The 23,010-nt window shown below is 45.6% G+C and overlaps 1 protein-coding gene across 1 annotated transcript in view; it reads right to left on the reverse strand.

Moving 5' to 3' along the window:
- CDAN1 (codanin 1) overlaps positions 1 to 22,020 on the reverse strand; it is a 31,915-nt gene extending 9,895 nt beyond the window's left edge. Inside the window, exons 1-18 of the mRNA XM_075712512.1 lie at positions 21,925 to 22,020; positions 18,558 to 19,258; positions 16,763 to 16,987; positions 14,273 to 14,466; positions 13,730 to 13,849; positions 12,759 to 12,837; positions 12,251 to 12,371; positions 11,111 to 11,220; positions 10,320 to 10,409; positions 9,190 to 9,265; positions 6,723 to 6,931; positions 5,825 to 5,939; positions 4,885 to 5,028; positions 4,070 to 4,236; positions 3,355 to 3,436; positions 2,570 to 2,659; positions 1,291 to 1,345; positions 167 to 300 (exon numbers count right to left, since the gene is read on the reverse strand). Of these exons, the coding sequence (XP_075568627.1) occupies positions 167 to 300; positions 1,291 to 1,345; positions 2,570 to 2,659; positions 3,355 to 3,436; positions 4,070 to 4,236; positions 4,885 to 5,028; positions 5,825 to 5,939; positions 6,723 to 6,931; positions 9,190 to 9,265; positions 10,320 to 10,409; positions 11,111 to 11,220; positions 12,251 to 12,371; positions 12,759 to 12,837; positions 13,730 to 13,849; positions 14,273 to 14,466; positions 16,763 to 16,987; positions 18,558 to 19,258; positions 21,925 to 22,020 (2,808 nt within the window). The remainder of the gene's footprint in view (positions 1 to 166; positions 301 to 1,290; positions 1,346 to 2,569; positions 2,660 to 3,354; positions 3,437 to 4,069; positions 4,237 to 4,884; positions 5,029 to 5,824; positions 5,940 to 6,722; positions 6,932 to 9,189; positions 9,266 to 10,319; positions 10,410 to 11,110; positions 11,221 to 12,250; positions 12,372 to 12,758; positions 12,838 to 13,729; positions 13,850 to 14,272; positions 14,467 to 16,762; positions 16,988 to 18,557; positions 19,259 to 21,924) is intronic.
- Between the last annotated feature and the right edge of the window lie 990 nt (positions 22,021 to 23,010).

The raw sequence follows: 23,010 nt of genomic DNA on the forward strand, positions 1-23,010 counted from the left end.
AACAGAAGAATGAGGAGTAAGGATACCCGACTGTTAAACACAATGTTCCCTGCTGCCTAGGCCCATTCTTTTCTTTCCCTGGCATTAGGACACCACTGTGTACCCTACACTCACACAAGCAATTTCTCCCGCCCTGCTTCCACTTGTGACTCCCTGATTTCAATACCTGCAGTTTCCGCTGTGTGACAGAAGCCTTGGGTGCCAAGGACTCTGCAGCTGTCGGAGTGATTTTCCTTATTAAGCCACCATTTTTTGCTCCACTACCAGCCACAAAAGAGGCAAGCAGTTTCCGCAGCTCACCTGTACAGAAAAACGTGCAAAAGCAGTCATCGTCCCCATAAGGGAACAAATCAAGAGAGAGACTTTCACATTGTCAGTCCTGTTTTCAGAGCAGATTCCCTCAGCTTCTGTGAAAGCTAAGTTTCAGAAAAACAGAGGGGCATCCCACCCATTTAACTGGCAGGGCATAGCAAGGCAGGCAAGGCTCCAAAGATAAAAGGTTTCCAAAAAGCTCCCTGGCACGTAGGACTTGTTCAGAAGGATCAGAGAGCAGTCATTTCTATGCATCCCTTTTTAGCATGGCAAGCAGGAACTGTAAAGTCTACAAGGACAACAAGGCAAGCAGAGCTACACAAAATTCCAACAGGATCAGGAGAAAATACATGGGGAAAAGCTTGAAGACATGTTAAACCCCTAGAAGCTTCCATGATGCAGGCTTACCATACAGTTTTCCTGGCAGCTAAGTCCCAAGAAGCAGAGCACCATCCCACCCATCTGGGACTCTATTGTCTACAGAGAGGGATTTCACCAATGGCAGTCAGATCCCAGGAAAAAGATATCTCAAACAACCACCTCATAAAGCATGAGGGCACAGAAGGATTCTTCCCCTCTGCCTGGCAGCAGAAATATGCTCAAGGATCAAGGCATTCCTCACAGTACAAACACCTCTCCCTATACCTAGGATGGAAAAGTTGTACACTTACTCCTTATAATGCTCTCTCCCAGTCTGTGAAGGATGAGGTCCCCGGTCCCTCTGTATTCAAGCTCTGTAGATCAACTATCCTGACTGTGTAGCCTCCCTCCCCCAGTTTCACCAGATACTATTCACAGCTGCATGAGCTTCTGCAATACAGATTTTTATCAAGGTTGACTCATACACAACTGAGACCTGAAGCTGCGAGGAGGGGTAAGAAAGATGATCTGAGGACTCACAGTACCAAAGGACAAATATAAATAAAAATAACGAACATAAATAGTTAATAAGAAATACAGCAAATATAACGTACTCACCAAGATAGGGACAGCAGGTATAAAGTAACTGCTGATCCACCAAGGGTACAGAGTCCTGGCAAGAAAAAGAAGGAAATGCTGAAAGGACACAGCAGGAAAGAAACAGTCTTCAGCAAGTCAGAAATCCCATACGTGTGGTCACAGGCAAGTTTCACAGCTGCCTTTCCATGAAAGCAATAACTGGATTCCAATTCCACAGTAAAATTATGAACCTTGCAGCCCAAGTGTTCAGTCCAGCCCTGTAACACATGATGAGCTGCTCTACATTTAGTTAGTGTAGCTTAACCTTTGCTTCTGATCACTGTCAAAAGCCCAGCTGAAAGCTGATGGTTACAGAAGGGAACAGGGACTGTTGCCACAGCTGCTATTAATAAAAGAGAAACCTATCCATGGAGGAGAATAAATGAGGCACATCTGTCATGCATTACACCTCCACAGGTGTCTTCACCCAGACTCACTGGAACACCCCACTGTGGAGTAATGTCACCCCAGTATTACAAAGCACAGCCAGAGGCATGGGACAAAAAGCAACTTCAGATCCCATCCATGCAGGCAGTGCATACTGCATTCATTTGGGGAAAAAAAAAAAAAAAAAACCCTGAACAGTTGATCTCTGAATCTTATCTCTGCCACTAAAGAGATAGCACAAAACAGAATTTTCTAATTAGAACAAGATATACATATATCTTAGCAAACATACTGCTCATTTTTCAAGGAATACTATGTATTCTCTTGCATGTCGGAGTTATCCAAAACATCACACATGCCATAAACTCACCTCCTCACCTCCTTTTCTGCTTGCTCATACTATTTTCAGTTCAATTACCCTTTATCATGCAACTGGAAGACAGGCGACTCCTAGACAGGAACCTTGCTCTTATAGTCCCATCTTACTATTTCTGTTGAGTTCACCATTACAATTACTTATTTCTGGGAAAAGCTACAGTTCTATCAGCTCACCTGTTACTGCAATAATCAGTGAGTAGGAAAACAGCATCTGATCCTCCAGCATAACTTTGCACCTATTCTGCAAGCCATTGCAGCAGGTGAGATGGCTCCTGCCTGACAAAAGCCCCAGAGCTGTACACAGAGAGCTTACAATCCAGGATGCAACACAATTGCGGCACTTAGACAAACTGGGGCATCACATCCATTGCCCTACATATGCTCAATGCAGCTGCGCTGGAGCCAAGTTCCTGATAAAATCTTAAACTCCTGAAGCCGTGGTAGGTCCACCCTCATCCACCAATTCAGAGGACATGCTGCCACACTAACTCACCAAAGCCTGAGCAGATGTCACAGTATCCATCATCAATCCCTCCTGCCTGACATCAGTGGTAAAAAACAATTCTTCAGGGACTGATGGAACCTGAAACAGAAACCCTAGTAGTTACAACCCAAACAGCAGTCAGTAACTTACACCATTTCTGATAAAGAGGACAGTAAAATCTCACCAACCTCCCACCCACAAGAAATCTAGCACTAAGGATCCCCTCTGCCCTGAGAACCTTTCTATAAAATTAAAGATTTAGTTTGATCACAATAACATAAGCCACCTTCCTTACCCTCCCCATACAGCATCTTTCACCTTTTCAAAAGGTTCCTGCTAACCAGTTACTTTACTTCCAACTGAAGGCACAAAAGGATTTTAAAAGTTCATCACACACCATACCTTTATCAGACAAAAAACTCCCCAGTAATTCAAGGCTGCCAGCTAGCACTCCATCTTTGTGACAAGAGCTTCCAGTTCTAACAGGAGTCAGCTGTCAATTTGTTTACAAGGATGCGGATTTCTAAGTACAAAATGTTTTTCAGCAGCAATTAGAATTCCCATCGGGGGGGGAAAAAAAAAAAAATGTTGCTGCACACAATTCCACTAAAGGAAAATAATTCTCCATCAGAATACAGAGGATTCTTTAAACCCCACACTAGTGTGAAAAAAAATCAACAGAACAACAAACTACTGTTTTGCACTGTTTTAACTCATTTCAATATTATTTTCTATTGAGTTCTGTGCCCTGCTTTTTCTTCAGGGAAGAGCTGTATGCACACAGGAGACTCTACCTGAAAAAGCCAACCCAGAACTGCAAGGATCAGCAGCTTGTTCAGGAAACTCATCTCCTTATCTTCAGAAAGGACCATTAACCTGCCATGCAGCAAAAGCAGCAAGAGAGTGAGTGTTAGATTTCAGTAGATTTCCTTAATTTTCATTAAGGAAAAAAACCCCAAACCACTCACTTTCTAATTATAGTGTCTGTCACCATGCGCACATTCCCTACTTGTCTGCCTGAAGAGTGGGGTGCAAGCTCTACTTTTTGTATGTATGCATCTGAATAACATGCTGGTTTAAGTTTACACTGGAAAAGCCAGTGTTAAGTAACTCTCTAGAATGTGGTTCAAATTTTCGTCATGTATATAAGAAACAAAACTAGAGCATTATTTAGGCATGGGAGACCTTGTAGGTTTAAGGTTCAGACTCAAGGTTTAAAATTCACAGCTGCAGATGTAGAATGAGTGGGGATTTAAAGAATTCTGTTTACTTCATGAAAAACTACATGTTTAAATCAAATATTAATCTCTGACTTTAGACTGTACTCCCTTTGCAACCTGATGTAAGATAAAACGTGTTTATGATTTGCACACACACACAACAAAAAAAGTACTTTTATAAGCATCTCAAACTAGGGCCAGCATGCATTCTCAAACACTAGGCACCTCAACTGAGCAAGCAAACCTTCACAGAAAAGTTCTTAACAAATATCCTTTCCCAGGCTCTTACCTATATACCTGCAGCAAGAGACAAAATACTTTCCTGTAGTAATCAAGGAAAGGAGCAATATGATCCACAAGAGAAAGGTACTCCACAATCCAAGGAATAGTGAGGATAGAACGTTGATCCCGAATAGATTGTTTCAGAAGCTTCAATACATCCAGTACAGGCAGGGTCTTAATGGACAACAGAAGTTAAAGCAGCAGCTTGAAGTTACCTTTTGACGCTTAAAGAAAAACTTTATCTATATCATGACCTTTCTTTCTAGGATTTCATCTTCTGTACAAGTAAGAGGCAACCTTCTGGCTAATGAAAACACTCCTTTGCACACAAGCAGAGGTAAAAACCACACTATGACAGCAACCAGATGTCCCACTGGGACTTTCAGGCTATAAGCCTGACTGTGCACAAGCACAGTCAAGGTCTAACCCCTGCCTCCTTGCATTCAGTATGACATACTGCTAGGAGATGAGTGTGAAACAAACAAAAACATTCCTGGTACCCGGATTTTACACTATAAATACAAGTCATCTTAGCTAAGTCAGAGTTCTGTATCACAGCCCCAGATTAGCAGAAACAACAGAAGACTGAATACCTCGCCATCAGTAGATTGCTCCCTCTTTTCTAGCTTACACAAACTCTTCTTTCCTTTATTCCCAACCTCAGAATATGCCGTAGGGGCACAGAACAGTATAATATCATCACAGGAACCACCGGCTCCCTTTGAAAGGGCTTAACTATTCATAATTCCCTCCTTGGATTAGAAAACCTGCCTGTCAAGCAAAAGGCCACATTAAATTTCTTCTAAGAGTTTGGTTTCTTACTCGGTTTCTTAAGGCTACTGCAGAGTCTTGCAAGTCTCTAGTTGGTTGCTCCACGGTGCGATATGGCAAGAAAACAAGAAACCCCAGGAACTTGGCAAGGAGTCGTAGGCTTAATAGGACCACAGTGAAACGCTTCTTTTCATCCTGAAATGAAGAAAAGCAAGCTGGGGCAACGCTACCCTAAATTGGCAAAGCAACTACCTATACTAAATTTCCACTCCCTTCATGTAAAAGGGCCACATAGCTTCATCACTGCATTTAATAAACATAAGTTTCCAAAATACGTATTTATCAAGCATTTTACATTGTGTCTGCCTCCACTGCTTCACTTATAGTGAGAAGAAATTAATTCAAGAGCTTTCTAAAACAAGCAGCTGCTCAATCACATCTTCACATTAACAACTCTGGAGTCCATGAGAGACCAGAGAGCTAATCTCGTTGCCTCCTTTATACCATTACTGCTCTGCAAGTTTTCATGAACCTTTGGCTGCTACTTTGCTAATAGACTACCAGCTATGACACCTCTGATAGGTACAGATGAGTGAAGAAACATTTGAACAGGCATGACTACAAATTCATTCTAACTAAAATCTTTCTATGTGGAAAAGTAACAAGGAGCTATTGCAACTGACTGCAACAACTAGACTCAGTTATTTCATTGATCTAACACAGAGTACTAACAACCTAAAAAGCGGCTCTCACTTTTCAAACTCTTATGACAGTTCTATGAAGCACCCTGCAGTATGCAAGTAAATGGCAAGGGGCTCAGACATCTATAACCAAGTTGCAGAGTTATGACAAAACCAAGTGAAAAACATCTTGTCCTGCAAATACAGCTGTGGAAGCTCCAAGGCAACTCACAATCAAGCCAGTAATTCTTTGGGTACAGGAACAGTTCAGGGAAATTCCTGCCAGATGTGTTTGCAAAAAACATGCTTACCTGTTCATCCATATCTGCTTCCCCATCACTGTGCTCATGCTCCACCAGAGTAAGGCCATCCAGTTCAAGTATCTTCAGGCACAGACTATCCATCAGGTGCTGATTGAACTGGTAACTTCAGCAAAAGATGATGATGAGTCAGACTGAGCTGAAAACAGCAGTAAAACCTCAACTAACACACTGCAAAACTTCAAGCTTGTCTCATGTGTTGTATCAAGCATCAGACAACATCCAATGTAACAGACTGAAGACAAGCAAGCAAGGGATAAGATTAGGACTGGCTGACCCCCTTTTCCACTCTTACTTCGTACTTTTTCGAACAGATGCTATTTAGCAAGTTCCAGCATAAGGATAATAATATGGATCTGTCAAAGCAGGAAGCTGTAAAGTAACTGAACTTAAGATTCAAGTCTCCCATAGATCACAACTCCTCCATGCTGTGGAATATGAAAAACTCATTAAACAAAACCATGACCCTGGCTTCATCCTCTAACTCCTTAGCTTCATGCACTACCACACAAGAAACGCTTGGCCAGTCCAGTGCCCTTGCTACGAAGCACTGCACACCTTGTCATGGGAAATGCTGATGGCCTGTGACAAGATATTATGGGTTTACAGAAGGAAGACTATTACCATACAGTCCAGCCTACTGTAGCACACACACACACAAACAAATTCTATGCTCCAGACAGAACCTGCTTATTAACGTGTTCACCATGTGTGCTGGCCAAGAACACTGTGTGGTATTATGTATCTTAAAAACATTTCTGATATGCTCTGCCTAGGTTACACCACGCTGTAAGCTCTCTGGACAATTCCCTGTTGCAAGAGCAACACGCTGGTGTTCCCCACTCGCCCACACACTTCTCCAAGGAAACAGAAGCCACGGGCAGCTAACCTTCCTGCGCTGAGGATGAAGTCCCTGAAGAACTGCTGGCACCCAGGGAACGAAGGGGGTGGACAAGGTCCTCTGATGCTCTGAGGAACAACAAATCTTTCCTGCAGCCTCTTCAGACGGCTCAGATTATCAGAACCCAGCATATTAAGGACATCCTGGTCTGGGGCGTCTCCCCAGCTTGCACCACCACCAGTAGGACCTTTACACATCTTCAGGAGACAGAAAGAGTAGCAAGGTGGAAAATTTGTAATAAGGCATCATTTCACTTCATCTCTCATGCCACATATTCTCCCTTCCTCACAAGACTTTGTTTTAGAAATAATCCAAGCATGGCCTTTTCAGGCGGCCCACGTACAGAAGATCTCTTTTCCTCATGCCAAAACATGCTACCCACCTTGGCCATAAACAGCCTAGAGCTCTTGAGATGGATTTCCAATCCTATACATCTAACACAGGCACATCTAGCAGACTACACCTGGATGTGTGGAGAGAACACCTATCACTCACATGGTCTTCATGAACCACTCAGCAAGATCTTTAGCTCAGTCTCCAAGGACCACGATACTGCACTATGCATTCCCAGACCAGATTTTCCTGGAGTATCCACAGAGTTAAGTGAAATTTAAAAATTAATGTCTCCCTCCCCCAAACACATAGATACTACTCAAGACTCAAAGAATCACAGAATTGCAGAACTGTTTATGTTGGAAGGGGCCTCTTGGATCATCTAATCCAACTCTCTTGCTCAATCAGAGTCAGCTACAGCAGGCTGTCCAGGACCATGTCCAATTGGGTTTTGAAAGTCTCCACAGACTGGAACTTCACAGCCCCTCTGGGCAACCCGTTTCAGTGTTTGACCACCTTCACAGTAAAGAAGTGTCATCTTGTGTTCAGATAAAATTTCCTTTTTCTCAATTTGTGTCCATTGCCTCATGTCCTGTCAGTGAACACTACTGAGAAGAACCTGGCTCCCTCTTCTTCATTCCCTCCCACCAGGTTCTTGGACACAGTGCTAAAATAACCGGGAGCCTTCTCTTCTCCATGCTGAACAGTCCCAGCTCTCTCAGCTCCTCCTCATATGACAAATGCTCCAGTCCCGTACTCATTTATGTGGCCCTGCACTGGACTCATTCTAGTAAGCCTGTATCTTTCTTGTACTGGTCAGCCCAAAACTGGACACAGTACTCCAGATGTAACCTAACCAATGCTGAGCAAAAGGGAAAAGATGACTGCATACTCCTACATCTAAGTCAGGATAGTTTTAGTGAGTGAGATCATACTAAAAAGCAACATTTAACTACGTATATCAAGTGAACAATTACGAGGTCCATTTATTCCAAACTGAGCATCCTCCCCTCCCAAACCAACACCTTGCTATACTTCCCAACCTTTAAATTATCAGGCCTCAACACAAATTCTCAGTCTATGTTCTTTTCTGCATGAGTATCATAATTTCACACCAGATTCCACACATCACCTTCTGGTCAGACACATCGGATTCATTGAAGACTCCTAGTTATCAGCTCAAATCTTTGGTTACCCCTGGTCAGACACATCGGATTCATTGAAGACTCCTAGTTATCAGCTCAAATCTTTGGTTACCCTTGTGAAACCCTGCAGTCTTCATTAAGAAGGCACAGGTACAAAGCAGAAATACAGTACCCAGGACTAACTAAATCCTGTTGATGCAACAAAGTCCATCTCACTTCTTTCCCACAATCTCCCTGAACACACACATCAGACAGGTCATCGATGCAAATTCAGACTGGACACTAGAGGAATTTTCAACATTCCAACAGCATGCAACTTCCCGGCACTGTGTGTGGGCTAATACTCAAGGGTGGAGGTTTGTGTCTGTTTTGCTATCCAAAAGGACCACACCAATAAGCCAGCCATTTATAGAGACTACAGTGAATATCTATACTCTAATCAGAAGCATCTTTTCTTTCTTCATTCCTTCATTTACAAGCATCCAATGATGCTTGAAACTGGCCAAACCCCCCCTGTAAACTACCACAGCAGTACCATGTCAAAAAGAGACTGTCACGGTGTTACACAGAATAACCAGAGACTCTTTGCAGGTAGTACACTCATGTTGCTCATGAGCATAACTGGGAACCTCTGCATTTGATAAATGTCAAAATACATCCTTAAAATTTCTAAAAGTTATAACTGTTCTAAAATTAGAAGTTCAAAGTAAATAACCATGAAGAATGAATTCTTACAGCTCATGATGTGCTCAGTGTGCCTTATCCCTGACTTACACAGAGTTCATCAGCAATTTATCACTGATTTGTATTTCTGGAAAATGAAGGAAATTCCCATCCTGAAGACTTGGCTCTCCCAAAAAAGTTTCAATAGGAAAATCTCAAAGAAACTTGCAAGACACAGTTTGTTTTCTCAGGCTGATGAAGAATCAGATCAGCTTTGATGTATATCTTAAAGAAAAAAAAACCAAGTCATTTACCTGGATAAGCTGTTTCTGAAAGAGCCTGGCAAAATGGCTGTGGTTGCAGGTTGCAGACAGGTGAGCCATCATGGCCCTGTGAAGGAAAATATCAAAAATGCTGACTGGATCTCTGTGGTACAAAAAAGTGTTTTAACTTCAAACTATACCAAAAGCATAAAATAACTGCTTTTAAGAAAGCAATCTCCAAAGGCCACTGCAAAAAGCAACGTCTTTATAACCAGGTTTCCCAAGCACTGAGCCCCACCTGCTGACTATGGAAACAAAAATTCTCCCTGAGCACCTGCAGAGCAAACACAGCTCTAGAGATAAAAAGATTCTCTTCCTTTCCTGGATTAATGCTGTTATTTAGGAAGAAAATTAACTCGTTCAGCTCCCACTCTCCCCCATGCAGAGCAGTGAGTTGAGTTCACACATATGCAAGAAAGAAAACAGCAACAGCAGTACTTCTGATGCCCAAAGAGAAGGAAAACTTCTCGGTTTAAATCTCAGCCTTGTTTTGCTCCTGTGGTGAAGTCACCTTCATACATGTAACGTGAGTAGACTGATGGTTAAGGCTAACACAGAAACCCACAAGGCAACTGCTTTCAAAACCATAATAGTTTCTTTATATATAGTCTATTTAGATAAAGCAATAAATGCATAAAACAGTTTGCTTTCCATAGAAAGAGCCACAGTTGTCTTGTTTTCAGAGCTAATACACTAGAACCCCCTGAAATAATTAGAAGAGTTAAGGGCTTCTGAACATATAACACACGTCTCCATGCTTAGGAGTGGGGCATTGGAAACATGAAATGCACACACAAGTGTATACAATGACAATGTGCAGACCACAACATACAGGTTGTGAGAGTGGCTCTTTCTGTGATTATGAACAGGGAAAGAGCTACACCAAGACTGATCAAATTAGGCCTTTGCCACCTATTGCTTGTTTCTTTAAGATAACAGTTGATACTTTTAAATACAGAAGCAAGTTTACACAGAGAGTATCTTCCAAGAAGCACAGCTCCCTACAGATTAGTGCAGAAGGCCATTAGGAAGAACATGGAGCTTAGGATGCCGAGCCTAGTGTTCTGCATCAGCAATTCAGCTACATTAAAGAGCTAGTTCAAGTTGCATAAGACTCCTACCTGATCTTGTTGCCCAGAACTCTTTCAAAGTCCCAGCCAGTTTTTTCATGGTTATCCTCCCATTCACGCAGCAGTTCATAAAAGATATCCCTGTGAACCAAGATATTTAAGGGTAAGAATTCCTACTCTTCAAAATTTGAAGTAATAATAACTGAATATTCTATTGCTCCTAAGTTCCCCAGCAAAAATCTAACTCAGATTAAATAACTCAAGCCTCTAAGCGTTCGGATACCTTTGCAAAACTCATTAATGTTAGCGGTACTTCAGCGAGTTTCCGTTTTCCATGTCTTTGACAGCAAGTGCTTAAGCTTGTTATGCCCAAGCTCTGACGGAATGACCAAAACACCCATTACCAGACATACTGAAGACTGAGAGGCAGGAAAGAATAAGCCACATGAAATAATACCTATGAGGAGAGAAAAAAGGACCAAGACAACTTGCCATTCTCCCCTCACCCTGTTGCTGCAAGCATGGAGGGAGGTGGCAGGAAGAATAAAAGCATACCAGATTTATATGCAGAAGCAATCCAGTAGGGTGACACACTGTACTGGCATTTACCAGAAGTCTCAATAACTCCTGAAGTATTAGGCTGTTCTTCTCTAAAACATTAAGCATTTAGCTCCTACAGTCAATATGGACAAAGACTTCCTTTTTTTTTTTTTAATTAGACTGAAATTCTCAAGATTTTTCTACAGCATGTAGCATACATGAGACATTCTTAATATCCTTTGTTCACAATCATGGGAAGATTATACCCTGTGAGCTATACAGTAACAGTAGAAGAAGCTTACCTTTGTTTCTTAAATATGTGAAATGCTCTGTCACTGGGAAAGTTAGAGCGATTGTCAGTTTCTGGCTGGAAAGAAACAGACTGTACAGAGCATGGCAGCAGGAGAGACACCTGTTAAAAATATAAAGGCATTAGACTAATATAAGTCTCTAGTTTATCCAACAATCTGAGACCTAGAAAAAGCAGGGAAAAGACTTGATGAGGAAACCAAATATCACTAGTTGAGTTGTCCAGACATTAGCCATTTCCCAATTGCTAACTGGTAGTAAACACCAACAGTTGTACAACCTACATTACACTACAGAGGCATAACCACTCAACATTATGAGTGGAAGCATCTCATCTCTCTAAGAAATCTCTGCAGAACAGATTCCAACCAGTATTGATACAGTGTGGAAAGAACGGTCTGCAAACAGCCAAAGGGTACCTTCAATATAGGGCTCCAGAGAATGCAGGATAGTGGCTGGCAATTTCTGTATTATTATTCTTTCTCCTATTCGAAAAGCCTATGTCTTCAAGTAGCAAGAGACCTTTATTTACAGCTTTAACTAAAAAGCTCAGCTATTGACATGCCCTCATCTCAGAAAGTACACTGTACCTTCTTTGCCAAGAGCAATTTCCATTTTTAAAAGACAGATGAAACAAGATACAAAATACATTAAGGCAGGCATTCCTACCATCCAGCTTTAATTCCCTAACTCAGAGGATTAGATCAGGAGACCAGTTTTCACAGGCTGCATTGTCTCCTCCGAAGCATCATTTGCTTAAAACGTAGCTATGAAACAAATCCACTTCTTCCAAACTACATTCTCATACTGCATCTAACCAATCATTTGTCTGGGATCCATGTTTATTAGATGAGAATCTCAAAAGCAAAACTTGACCCTGTCAAAGTGGCTGGTTGAGGTCAAGGCCTGAAGCACAATGTAAGGCTAGCCAATGACAATTCACAGCTAACAAACATTGGACCTAGTAATTCACTCACCACCGAAAAGAAAAAAAAGTAGCTTTTAGACACTTGCCAAAGATGACAAGATACTCAAAGTAGAAGGAATGAGATTTAACATCAAAGTCATCGCAAATAAAAGAGCAACAACGCAATGGTATGAAGAAATGTCAGTTGAGGTTTGCCAATTTTTACCTTGGCTGTGCTGGTTTCATAAGCCCGCCTGAGCCTCTCATGCAAAGTGGGAGAAAAAGATGCAATCCGTTCATTTTCAGCTAAGAGCTTCAGTGTCCCCTTTTCTAAACGGGAAATAATTCTGCCAAGACAACATGGATAAAACCCACAGACAGACATAAACAATACATGATCAGATCTAAAGAAATGCTTATGCTCATTTTTTATGAAGCTACCAAGCAAAGAGTTCTAAGCCCCAGGCACCCAGCATCAAATCCTACTGACATCAGTGGGGCCATTTCATATTGCTCTCGTCTCATGACATTCTTGCATAATCACACTGAAATGCAGTAGACAGATCGGTGCAAAGAACACACAGACATTCAAATCCAGGCCAAGTTGTATGTTGTGAGGGAAAATTAACAACTCCATGCCTGTAAGTGGTAAAGCTCTAAAATCCAAGCACACTTGCTTCATCTCACACACAGCTGCAGACACAAGCAGAGGAAAAAAAAAATATTCAACTCACTCATACTGAAAATCCAAGACTTGAACAGCAAAATAAACACAGTTGTGCACACTTCGGAAATGTTGTCCCCCTGATGCATCTAAGGGAAAAAAAGAAACAGGAGACAACAGCACCTATCACCATTTATAAACTAAAAGACCAACAATTAGCTCTCAAGGGAAGTGGGAACTGCCATATCCAAAAAGTCTTCCAGACAATTTCCAGAAGTTCCCATTCCCTGCCACCTGAATAGACAAATCCTCCCATCCCTATCCCTCCTATACTAAAGGCAACTGAATTGTTTAATGCTGCATGGGAAAGAAAAGATTCCTTCTCAACGTTCTGGCCAACAGTAAGCAGATCCAGGACAAAAAGACCAACTGCAACCAGTCATCAGCTGCTGTTCCTGTAGCTGGAGACTTCGTGTTCCTAATGTCAGCCTTAAGAATCAGTGAGTGGCAAAACAAAGGTCAAAGAAATAGAGGCATCAGGGGGTGGAGGTGTGTCTCATCTTAAAGCCACTCTTTTGGGTTTTATGTCCATATCAAAGTACTAACCACATCAAGCTTAACTCCGAATTCGCCAAAAGCAAATGCAACAATTACGTTTCTACATGGATGGATCCTGTGCACTTGTAACCCAACCTTAAATTTAAGAAACACGTAGCAGATCAATAGCACTTTTGAGTTGCAAGGACCAGTGGAGGAGAGGCTTGAGCATATTTGTCCTTCTCTCTGAAAGTCAGCGTTAGCAAGCAGCTACAGCAAATCTCACACAATAGCAGAAGACTAGATTCCAACAGTATCTAGCAACCCTGCTCTATCATATTGCAGAAGCACTTCCCATACATGCATGATTTTTGTCAGCATCTCAGTGAGTTCCACAGTGGTAATAAGGCACTTTATGGAATTTAAGAGTAACTGTCCAAGCTAAAGGGAACTACTCTATATTCCATCGAAGTAACATTCTTTCCACTCAATACTATTGTTTACCTTTACTTCTTTCATTGAATTCAAGGTCACTATCCCCATCTTCTGCAGTAGAAGTGCCTTTAGATGTCAACAGCTGCAGAACAAAAAAGAGCTCCAGAAAAATATTTGGTACCAGGTTTTCTGGAAGAGAGGAAATGAGATACTAAAGGTAGATATTCAGTATTGACCTGCTTTAATACACAAAGGTAAAAAGATAGATAACTGTCACAGTCAGCAAAGAACTCCCTCCCCACACAGCCACAGTGTAAATCAATATGGGAATTACAGGAAAGATGAGTTTGGGAAGGATCTGGTTTCAGATAGGACCATACAACTTCAGCCTACTGCAGCTCAGAGTGCTGCATCAGGTTCATCTCCTTCCCTAAAGTTTTACCTGGCATCCATTTATTTTAATAACTGTGATGGTTTAGTTTATTTTTCCAGATGTTATTTGTTTGTACACTGTAACTGTCCCACAACTTTCGCTTCTCATCTACCTCCCCCTCACAACACACGTGCAAGTTCAAAGTTGAAAGGTCACTCTCACATCTTCTGGGTCTTCACCTGCTATACATGATGAGTAGAGCTGTGCCAGACACTCCAACTGTTTCTTGCAGGAAACCTTAGTAGGATTTGCACAGGTCACCAGATGGCTTTCAGCAGGAAGGCTAGCACTGCGAGCGTAGCTAGGTTTAGTAGGAGTGCCAGGATCAAGAGACATCCCTGCAGGAGAAGACGCCTGGTGCAGCAATTTGCATCTGAAATTCAAGAGCAGCAACATACCATGTGACTGAAGATGATACACAGCAGCCATGCAGCTAGAAGAGGTATTTCCCTTGCAGTCTAGCATGAAGAAATTCCTGCAATAACTAACCACGTCATTTACACTGTTTAAAGCTCCTTTTAGCATGATAGTAATTTAACTCGTCTCTCCCTTAATGAGGAAGGATCTTGGGGCAACCAAGACTCAAGAAGAATCACATTCAAATTCCAACTCTGCTAAAACAGGGTGGCACTTTGACCAAATTATCTAACTAACCAATATTATTGCTTCTCATCTAAACTGATATTTGTTAAGGACACAGAATCTGTTAGAGATCAGGTCCTAAAAAAAATTTTTGCACGTACAATTTCTGACAGCCAGACACTTTAAAAAAAATCTATGAAAATAAGGCTCACATCCATACCTTCAGATGTATTCATAAGTTAATGACGCCCTGAGAAGATCCAATACCACTAAGTGGAAAGGCAATGCAACAACTGATGAAATCCCATACTGACAAGTTAAATGACAGAAGGAACAAACTACTTTAATTGCTGGATTCTAAATCAACAATGATCACTCAGTTAAATATATAGATATTGTAGAAAAAAAATAGGTATAGAGGTCATCCAAAACGCAGCAGCAGAGTGGCATACGTAAGATACATGACCAGCAGGAAAAAAGCCAGTAACACCAGTATCAAACGATTGTTAAAGATCCCAATGGAACATCCGTACTTGGCACATCACACCACCTCTTACCACATTGTCTCAAAAGTAACATCTTTAAAAGTCACTTTAAAGGCTGTGGGGAAGACAGAAAGGTTTTTAACTGCAGCAAAGAACTTCTTCTATTGGCCTATTTCTAGTGGAACTGCTGCAATGAAGAACAAATGAGTCCCAAAATGGGAGTAGAAAGGTTATTAAATAACATCTCCCTTGCAATGAACATACGCACCTGACTGACTGCACTGAAGAAAATTATTTATTAAGCACTTTGTAAACCCACGAGGGTAAAACTCAGCAATGTAGTTAGATTCTGCTTCACTTCTGCCTCAGTGTTGTCATCTACCTCAGCACAAATTTCACCTTTTGCCCTTGCTCAAAGTGACCAAGTTGGCTGGCGGCTGCATTAGCTTTGTACCTCACTTCACCACTACTGAGGACACAACAGCAGCTCCCAGCTCTGAGCGCCAAGCACCGCCCATTTCAAGAATGATGGGTCAGATGAGATCACCTCATGGGCACGATCCAGCCCACATACTGCTATTTCACCTACTTTATTTTATACGAATTAGTGGAACATTTCGGGTAGAATTCAGATTGGAATAGGTGCTTCACAGAAGTGCAGAGGCAGGTTTGAATCCTGAGCAGTTCTCTTACAGGTTCGGTACCAACAGTACCTCATGAGAGACTACTGGGTCTGTTTCAGCCAGTTCTCGACCCACTGAAGTGAACTGCAAGGCTTAGCAGGAAAAGAATTCCACCCACATGTCCTGAGGAGCTTCCCCAAGAACAAAATCTACAAAGAACAGCAACAGTTCTGTCAGCAATTATAAACAACAATTTCTCTACTACCGTGCTTTGCTTCTTTTCTGAAGTATCAATCCTCACACACTAACAGTGATTATCATTTTACAGAGGATGAAAGTCACACAGTAACTGAACAGCAGAGACAAAATGAGAAGCTAGAATTCACCTCACCTCCCAGCACACATAATTTTCAACAGATAACTGCAGCGGTAACTTTTAAAACACAATCTCATGCTACTCATGTCCTGTTTTTCTCTGACTGCAAGCTTGTATTAGTCTGCCTACCTTGCAAAATCATTAACACTTTCCCCACATTTGCATCGTTAACTCATTTTCTTCAAACCAGACTAAGCCTTCCATCACAGGTGCAATCTTCAAAGACAGCCCAGTTACACCAGCTCAAACCCACTCGCTTTACCTGTGCAATCTAAGGAAAGCTGCACAGGAGATAGCCACGCATGCAAGCCCATGAAGAGGCAATCTTATGAAAGCAGTGAGGACTGACTAAACTTCTGAAGATAAAGTGAGGGTCATTGCTCCAGAGTTAGCACACCTCTAAAATGACAAAAATGAGCTAGCTGCGTTAATATCCTAGTCTGATACCAGAGTCACACTTGGGTTTAGACAAATTATAGTTCAAGGTCACCAATAACTGTTTTGCATATTCTTCTGGTCATTTCCACTCTGATATTAGTACCACCTTAATATAAGAGAATTAAGAATCAATACAAGCCTATCACCACCCTGCTCAGACTGTACCGTTCTTTCTTCAGCATCTCCCTCTCCTCTTGAAGGCTGTTGGTTATCACAGATGTAAGGTTTCCTTCCTGGACAGCAGTAAAGGCCTCAAGGCTTGACCCAGATGAAAACCGAGCAGCTGGAGACTGATTGACAGGTGTAGAAGTGAAGCACATCTTTGGTTTTGAGAGGGGGCGCTCAGCACTTACAGGAGTTGGGTTGATTCGCCTTGACGGTTTGCTTTTGCTGAAAAAGTGAGAAGTGATTCCACTGAAACCAAACTCAACAACAAAAAAAATCAGGTCTCAAGACAGATACGCATGCAACTCTTCCAGAAGAACTTAACGCTAAAATAAAATGGATATGGAGTCAGGATACTAAAATTTCTAAACTGTACGTATAGTTGCTAACTTTGTCTGCGCCACCAAATAAAAAGTCATGGAGCTACAGACAGCTAAAAACAGCCTGCTGACCCTTGCTGCAAAATTAATTACCAATCATCAAGCCACAGAACAGATAACAGTGCCACAAAACTCTTCCAAACATTTCTAATTTGAGAGGACAGGATATGCCTCATTTTAGTAAGAAACTAATTCACTGGCAGTTTCTAACACAACAAGAAAAAAAAGAAAAAAACAAAACCAAAACCAATCAAGCTGCCATTGTGTATCAGAAAGAGTCCAAGCTCCCGAGTTACCATAGGCCCTTTAAGATTAGGGAAACCCATCCTTCCTGCATAAACTACCTAGATTTGTACTTCAGGAAGAGGCTCTCTAATGCAGTAAGACATATACTGGAAATGAGATACAGGAACATAAAGCATTACACTTGTCAAGGAAATGCTGGTTGCTACATATTAATTGCTGTGGTGGTCTCAAAATTGCTATAGCGTTGGCTTCTAAACACTCCACGACCTCTTCTTCCTAGTTGGCCACAGCGCAATTGAGGAAGAGAGACTTACTGTCTATGCTGGGAACACACCTTATCTCCCTTGGCCAAAGCATCATCTAGACCCAGCATCTGGATCCACTGTAGAGACCCACAGATCTATCGATTTTCAGCTGGAATTTTGCATGTCCAACCAGAAACTCCCACTTTCAGAGACCAGTGCCTGACATACGGAGCAAACAGGCTGACATGAAAGCCTTCTATCTGGTAATGAGGGTTTTAAAGAGTAAAATCTCAAAGAGAAAGAAAGGACTGAGGCAACCACAACACAAAAGCTGCCCAGAAGCTAAGCCAAAGTCACCAGGGAGACCAGGGCTTGCTGCAGACCAAAGAGAATACAGGCATCAGCTAGCTATTTTGTCCGTGACCACATGGCACAAACAAAGCTGCACACTAACATCTGTTACTAGAAGCCACAGGACATCAATCCAAAAGCTTTTTTGCTGGCATCAGTAAAGCTGAAGAGCCTTCCAGGATTGCTCTTCATTAGCCATTGCTATTGTGTTAAATGAGAAATGCGAAGAGCCAAGATAATGCTGACTTGTTAGAACACGCAAGGACAAAGATGTGCTCAGCTTCGTATCAGCTGGTCTGTGCACCGGTAAGCTGCAGGCAGCATCACAAGAGAGGCTAAAGAGGCGCCTTGGGCGAGTTCACAGAGTGGAAACCTGACTACCCATTGAAGCAATATTCCCCTACATGGCAACCATAACAGAGCAGTTCTGACCAAGGAGCCCAGAGGCCAGCCCCCGGGTCTTGTTTATTACAGCATCTTCTGTATCTGGACACGCACAACAGGATGAGCTAGTCAAGGAACAGTAACCTGCAGCAGAATCCAAATGAGACAGCAAGGCAGACTTGCTCTTACTTTGTCCATCCAGAGGCAGCACCCATGGGCGGAAACTCCTCCAAGTTGTTAAGATTTAGCTGGCTGGGTGGGGATCTGGCAGAAACAAGAGGCACTTCACTCCGCTTCCTTCTCCCTCCGCTCCATGACACGCTGTCGTTCTTTCCATCTTCCTCTTCAGCAAGGGAACGCCCCAGATCCCGAGCTACCTGCCGGCCAGAGGCACTGACTGAGCTGCTGCCTTTCCTTCGGCCTCGTCTCGCTGGCAGGGCTTCAGGCGTGGCTGTAAGGAAGCTCCCCAAGCTGGCCTTCTGAGATGACCGCTTCTCACCGTGGTTAAGCACAGGGCTGTACCCAAAGCTCGGGCTGCTACTGGAGGCCACGGTAGGGAAGTCACCACAAGGGCTAGACAGGTTTGACCCAGAAAAGGAAGAGGAGCCGCTGGATGCTGCAGCAGAAGAAAAGCTGGTATCTGCGGTGCAGGTGGTCACTGAAGTCCTTTGGGAAAAGAGCTGCACTCGGCTGCTGGTTGCGTGGCCTGCCCTCCTTTCTGATCCTGTCCTTTGGCTCCCGTGGGCCTTGGAATTAGGAGTTTTAGCAGGAGTAGAGGGTCCATTAGTCAGGATCTGGCTGGTCTGCTCCCTTAAAAAATTTAGCAGAAAAGGCACAAAGTCTTTCTGAAGCAAACTAAGAGACACCAGCTTGTCATGGATGTGGTTCTCCTACAAGGAAAGAGGACAAAACATTAATATGAAGATGCTACCTGATTCTTTCTTTCCATGTGCCCAGACTCATTTAAGTACTAACTGTGGGATTGCAATACGCAATAAAGAACAACATGACTTGTCAAAGCAGGTCACTGAAATTCAAGGGACCTTAGGACTGGTCATAGATCTGAAACTCAGCCTCCACGCAAGCCATTTTGGCAGTTTTCAGATGGATTCATTCACTTCAGTCTCCAACTGGGAACAGTGGAACTGTTCCATGGAAACATCAGTAACACTCACTGAAGCTATGGCCAGGGAGAACATGGAGCAACTGGCACTCCTAAGTCGAAGATTTCAAAGACATCAATACTGAAGCAGCTAATTCTGACAGAAAAATCTAATATCTGCAACTTCCATCCCCTATTTGTCCCTGAATGCCACCTGCTTCCACAGAGGGGTGCTACAACAACAACTCTTCAAGCGCTGTGGGCCCTGCAGCACCAAATACAAGACAAAGGCTGCTCTTCCATTTCGATTAAATAATTTTGCTCCCTTGAGACCTCACAGAGGTCTAAAACAGAGACTGTGCAACTGTAAAGTACGTGAAGTCTATACTTAAGAAATTTAAACAAACAAAAAAACCCACCACAGACTCGACACATTTGAAATCTAACCAGGTGGTGGTGATCTTACAAGGGTGAATGTAGACAAAAAAGACTACATGTTACATGCATAGTTCAAAGCTTTGTACACTGGGTAAAATGTCTTTTGTTCACTGCACCAGGTTTCTGTTTCCTCTCAATGGGATTCAGCAACATTTGCGACAACAGAAGCAGCTCTCGCATGCAGCAATTTATTCCTTACTAATATTAAAAGCGTTGCATACATATACCTGTTCATTTATATTCACGCTACCACTAAATAAAAAGTCAAGAGAGCAAATGCTATTTCTGAAGGACTTTTTTGTATGAAAGGAGGCAGTGAAAGCATAACCATGACTGGACACCTACAGTACTTGACACCGATGCTGAAATTTGTACTTGAAAACATGAGACCAACTCAGCTTCCCAGAGAAGCAGGAGACTCCAACGCAGCCTGGATAACAAGCCAAGCAACCAAGGCTCACTGCTTTAGTACTCTAGCACTCAGTGAAAAAACACAGGTCAGAACACAAACCCCATGAGGTGTCAGAAGACCCAACTTCTTACTAGCTCCAGTCCAAAACTGCCATGAAAGCTAGAGCAAGACGTAGCCTACCATTTCCTCAGGTGCCCCCCTGGGTTTAGCATAGAGGCACAAAGACAAGATTACAGTCTGAGCTATGCACAAGGTCAGGCAGTTTCTCCAACTTTTCAGAACACAACCTGCTTTCACTCATCTTTCTCCATGCAAGTTAACAGAGGTTTGGCTCCTCCGCGGCCAGACAACGGCAACCTGTCAACAGTTGCCAGCCGAAAGCCTCCCACGTGCTTTCTCACGCCGAAGCCACTGAGCTGCTCCCCGCAGCCAAAAGGCAGTTAGCAATTCCCTCGCAAAAGCAAACTTTTCGGTTAGTAGACAGAGCGAGCCTCTGCACCCTCCACCCACGCAGCGCTGAGCTGCCAGCGTCTCAAACTTCATAACCTCCACAGGTCTGCTTCTGCAAATCCGAGTTTAGGAAACACCGGACAACATAAAACGCTGGTCCCTCTTCCCACAAAAGTTTAGGATGACGGGGATACTTGACTAACTCACGTGGGTGACGGCAGCGAGTTTTGACTTTAATGAATACTGGGTAATGCACTCTGAGGGGCTGGGGCAGACAACGCTTTAAATACAAATTGTTTCTCTATGTTGTAGAGTGAAATATAAAGACTCATAGCCCATCTACGGTTACAAATGCTTTTACTACCACAGGAACCCAAATTCCCCAGCCGTACCCCACTGCCAAACTCAGCCTACTCAAACCCAGCAAGAACCCGCTCCCAGTGCTGAGGGACGCTCCTCCACGCACAGGCGGGATGAGCAAGCAGCCGGCAGCCGCGCACCGAGCCCCCAGGACCGAGCGGCGCCTCGGAGCGCCAGGCCCAAGGCTCGGGCGCTGGGCCGCGCCGGCTGCCCGCCGGGGCTGCCGCAGCCTCGCCCGCCTCTCACCGTGAGGCTCGCCGCCACAGGCGCGGGAAGCCTCACCCCGCCGCGGCACCGCGTTTCCTCAGGACACCAGCTGCCCGCCTTCCCCTCCCCTCCCCTCCCCTCCCTCCGGTCACGGCTGGCACACGGCAGCCGAGGGACCGAGGCACCGCCTTCGCGCCACGCTTCCCGCCCCGCCGCCGCCGCCTCAGCCCCGCCGCCGCCTCAGCCCTGCGGATTTTAACGGTCTTCGCACGGCGCCGCTCCCGGGGGCAGCTCCCCGCCGGCGGCCTCGCCTTCCCGCCGCTCTGCCCGGAGCCCGCCCGCGGCGGGGGCGGCGCCGCCGGCTCTTAGACGGAGCTCGGCCCCAGCCCCCGGCCGCGGACGGGCCCCTCACCAGGGCCCCGGTGTGGCCCACGCGGGTTTCGCCCCTCACAGCGGCGCGGGGCGGACAAACTTTCCGCGGGGGGGGCTGGGGGGTGGCGCGGCGGCAGGCCCGGCCCCGCCAGGGCCAGGGCGCTGCGGGAGGGCAGGCGGGCGGGCGAGCGGGCTGGCGCCCCGCCGCGCGTTACCTCAGCTGGGCGGTGGCCGGGGCCGTGCCGGAGCCACCGCACCACGGCGCTGACCGCCACCTCCTCCTGCAGCAGCAGCTCCAAAACCGCCGCCATTCCCGGCCCCTGCCGCCGCCGAGCAGGCGCACAACCCGCGGCGGGGGCGGGGCGGCGGCGGGGATTCCCGCCGGGGAGGCGGGCGGGGGCGGGGCCGGCGCGGGCCGGGGCCGGGGCCGGGCCCCCTCCCCATGTCAACACGCGGGGCACGGGGCGCCTGCGCCGGCCCGTGCGCGTCTTTTCCTCTCATGCGCGGTATTTGCTTCCCCAGCAGGGCTCGGGGCCCGGCCTAGCGGCGGCGGCGGCGCCCGCGGGCCGGGGAAGGGGAAGGGGAAGGGGCAGCGGCAGCGGCGCCCCCCGCGGCTCCGCGCCCGCCCGCCCGCCGGGCGGGGGCCGCCCCGGCTGGCCGCGGCGGAGGATGGCCGAGGACTCGCCCAAGCGGCGCAAGGCGAATTTCAACGAGGCGGAGACGGAGGTGCTGATCGAGCAGGTGCTGAAGCACGAGCAGCTGCTGTTCGCGGCGGGGCCGGGCCGCGCCTCCCCGGGCCAGAAGCGGAAGGTGTGGGAGCTGATCCGGCACAAGGTGAACCCGGTGGCCGCCTGCCCCCGCGACGTGGAGGACCTGAAGAAGCGCTGGCGGGACCTGAAGCGCCGCGACCGCAGCAAGCTCTGCCGCCTCTCGCAGGGCTGCGGGCCGCCGGGCCCCGCCGCCGCCGCCCTCGGCCTCCTCCTGGCCCCCGAGGAGATGCCGCCCGCCGCGCCGCCCGGCCGCCGCCACCTCCACCACCACCACCGCGCCTACGGCTCCCTGCTGCCCGCCGAGGCCGTGCCCATCGTGGGCGGCATCGACACGCTGGAGCTGCCCGGCGCCGTCGTGGGGGAGATGGGTGAGTGCCGGACCGAGCCGCGCGGCGCTGCCCCGGGCCCCCCGCCCGCCGCCGCCGCGGCAGCCGCTTCCTCGGCCTGCGGGGGAGGAACGGCGCTGCCCCCGCCGCCGCCGCGGGCTCCCCGCTGGCCGCCTGCGCGCAGGGGGCCGCGGCTACCAGCCCC

The sequence above is a fragment of the Pelecanus crispus genome, chromosome 6, assembly GCF_030463565.1.
Source record: "Pelecanus crispus isolate bPelCri1 chromosome 6, bPelCri1.pri, whole genome shotgun sequence".
Taxonomy (NCBI): domain Eukaryota; kingdom Metazoa; phylum Chordata; class Aves; order Pelecaniformes; family Pelecanidae; genus Pelecanus; species Pelecanus crispus.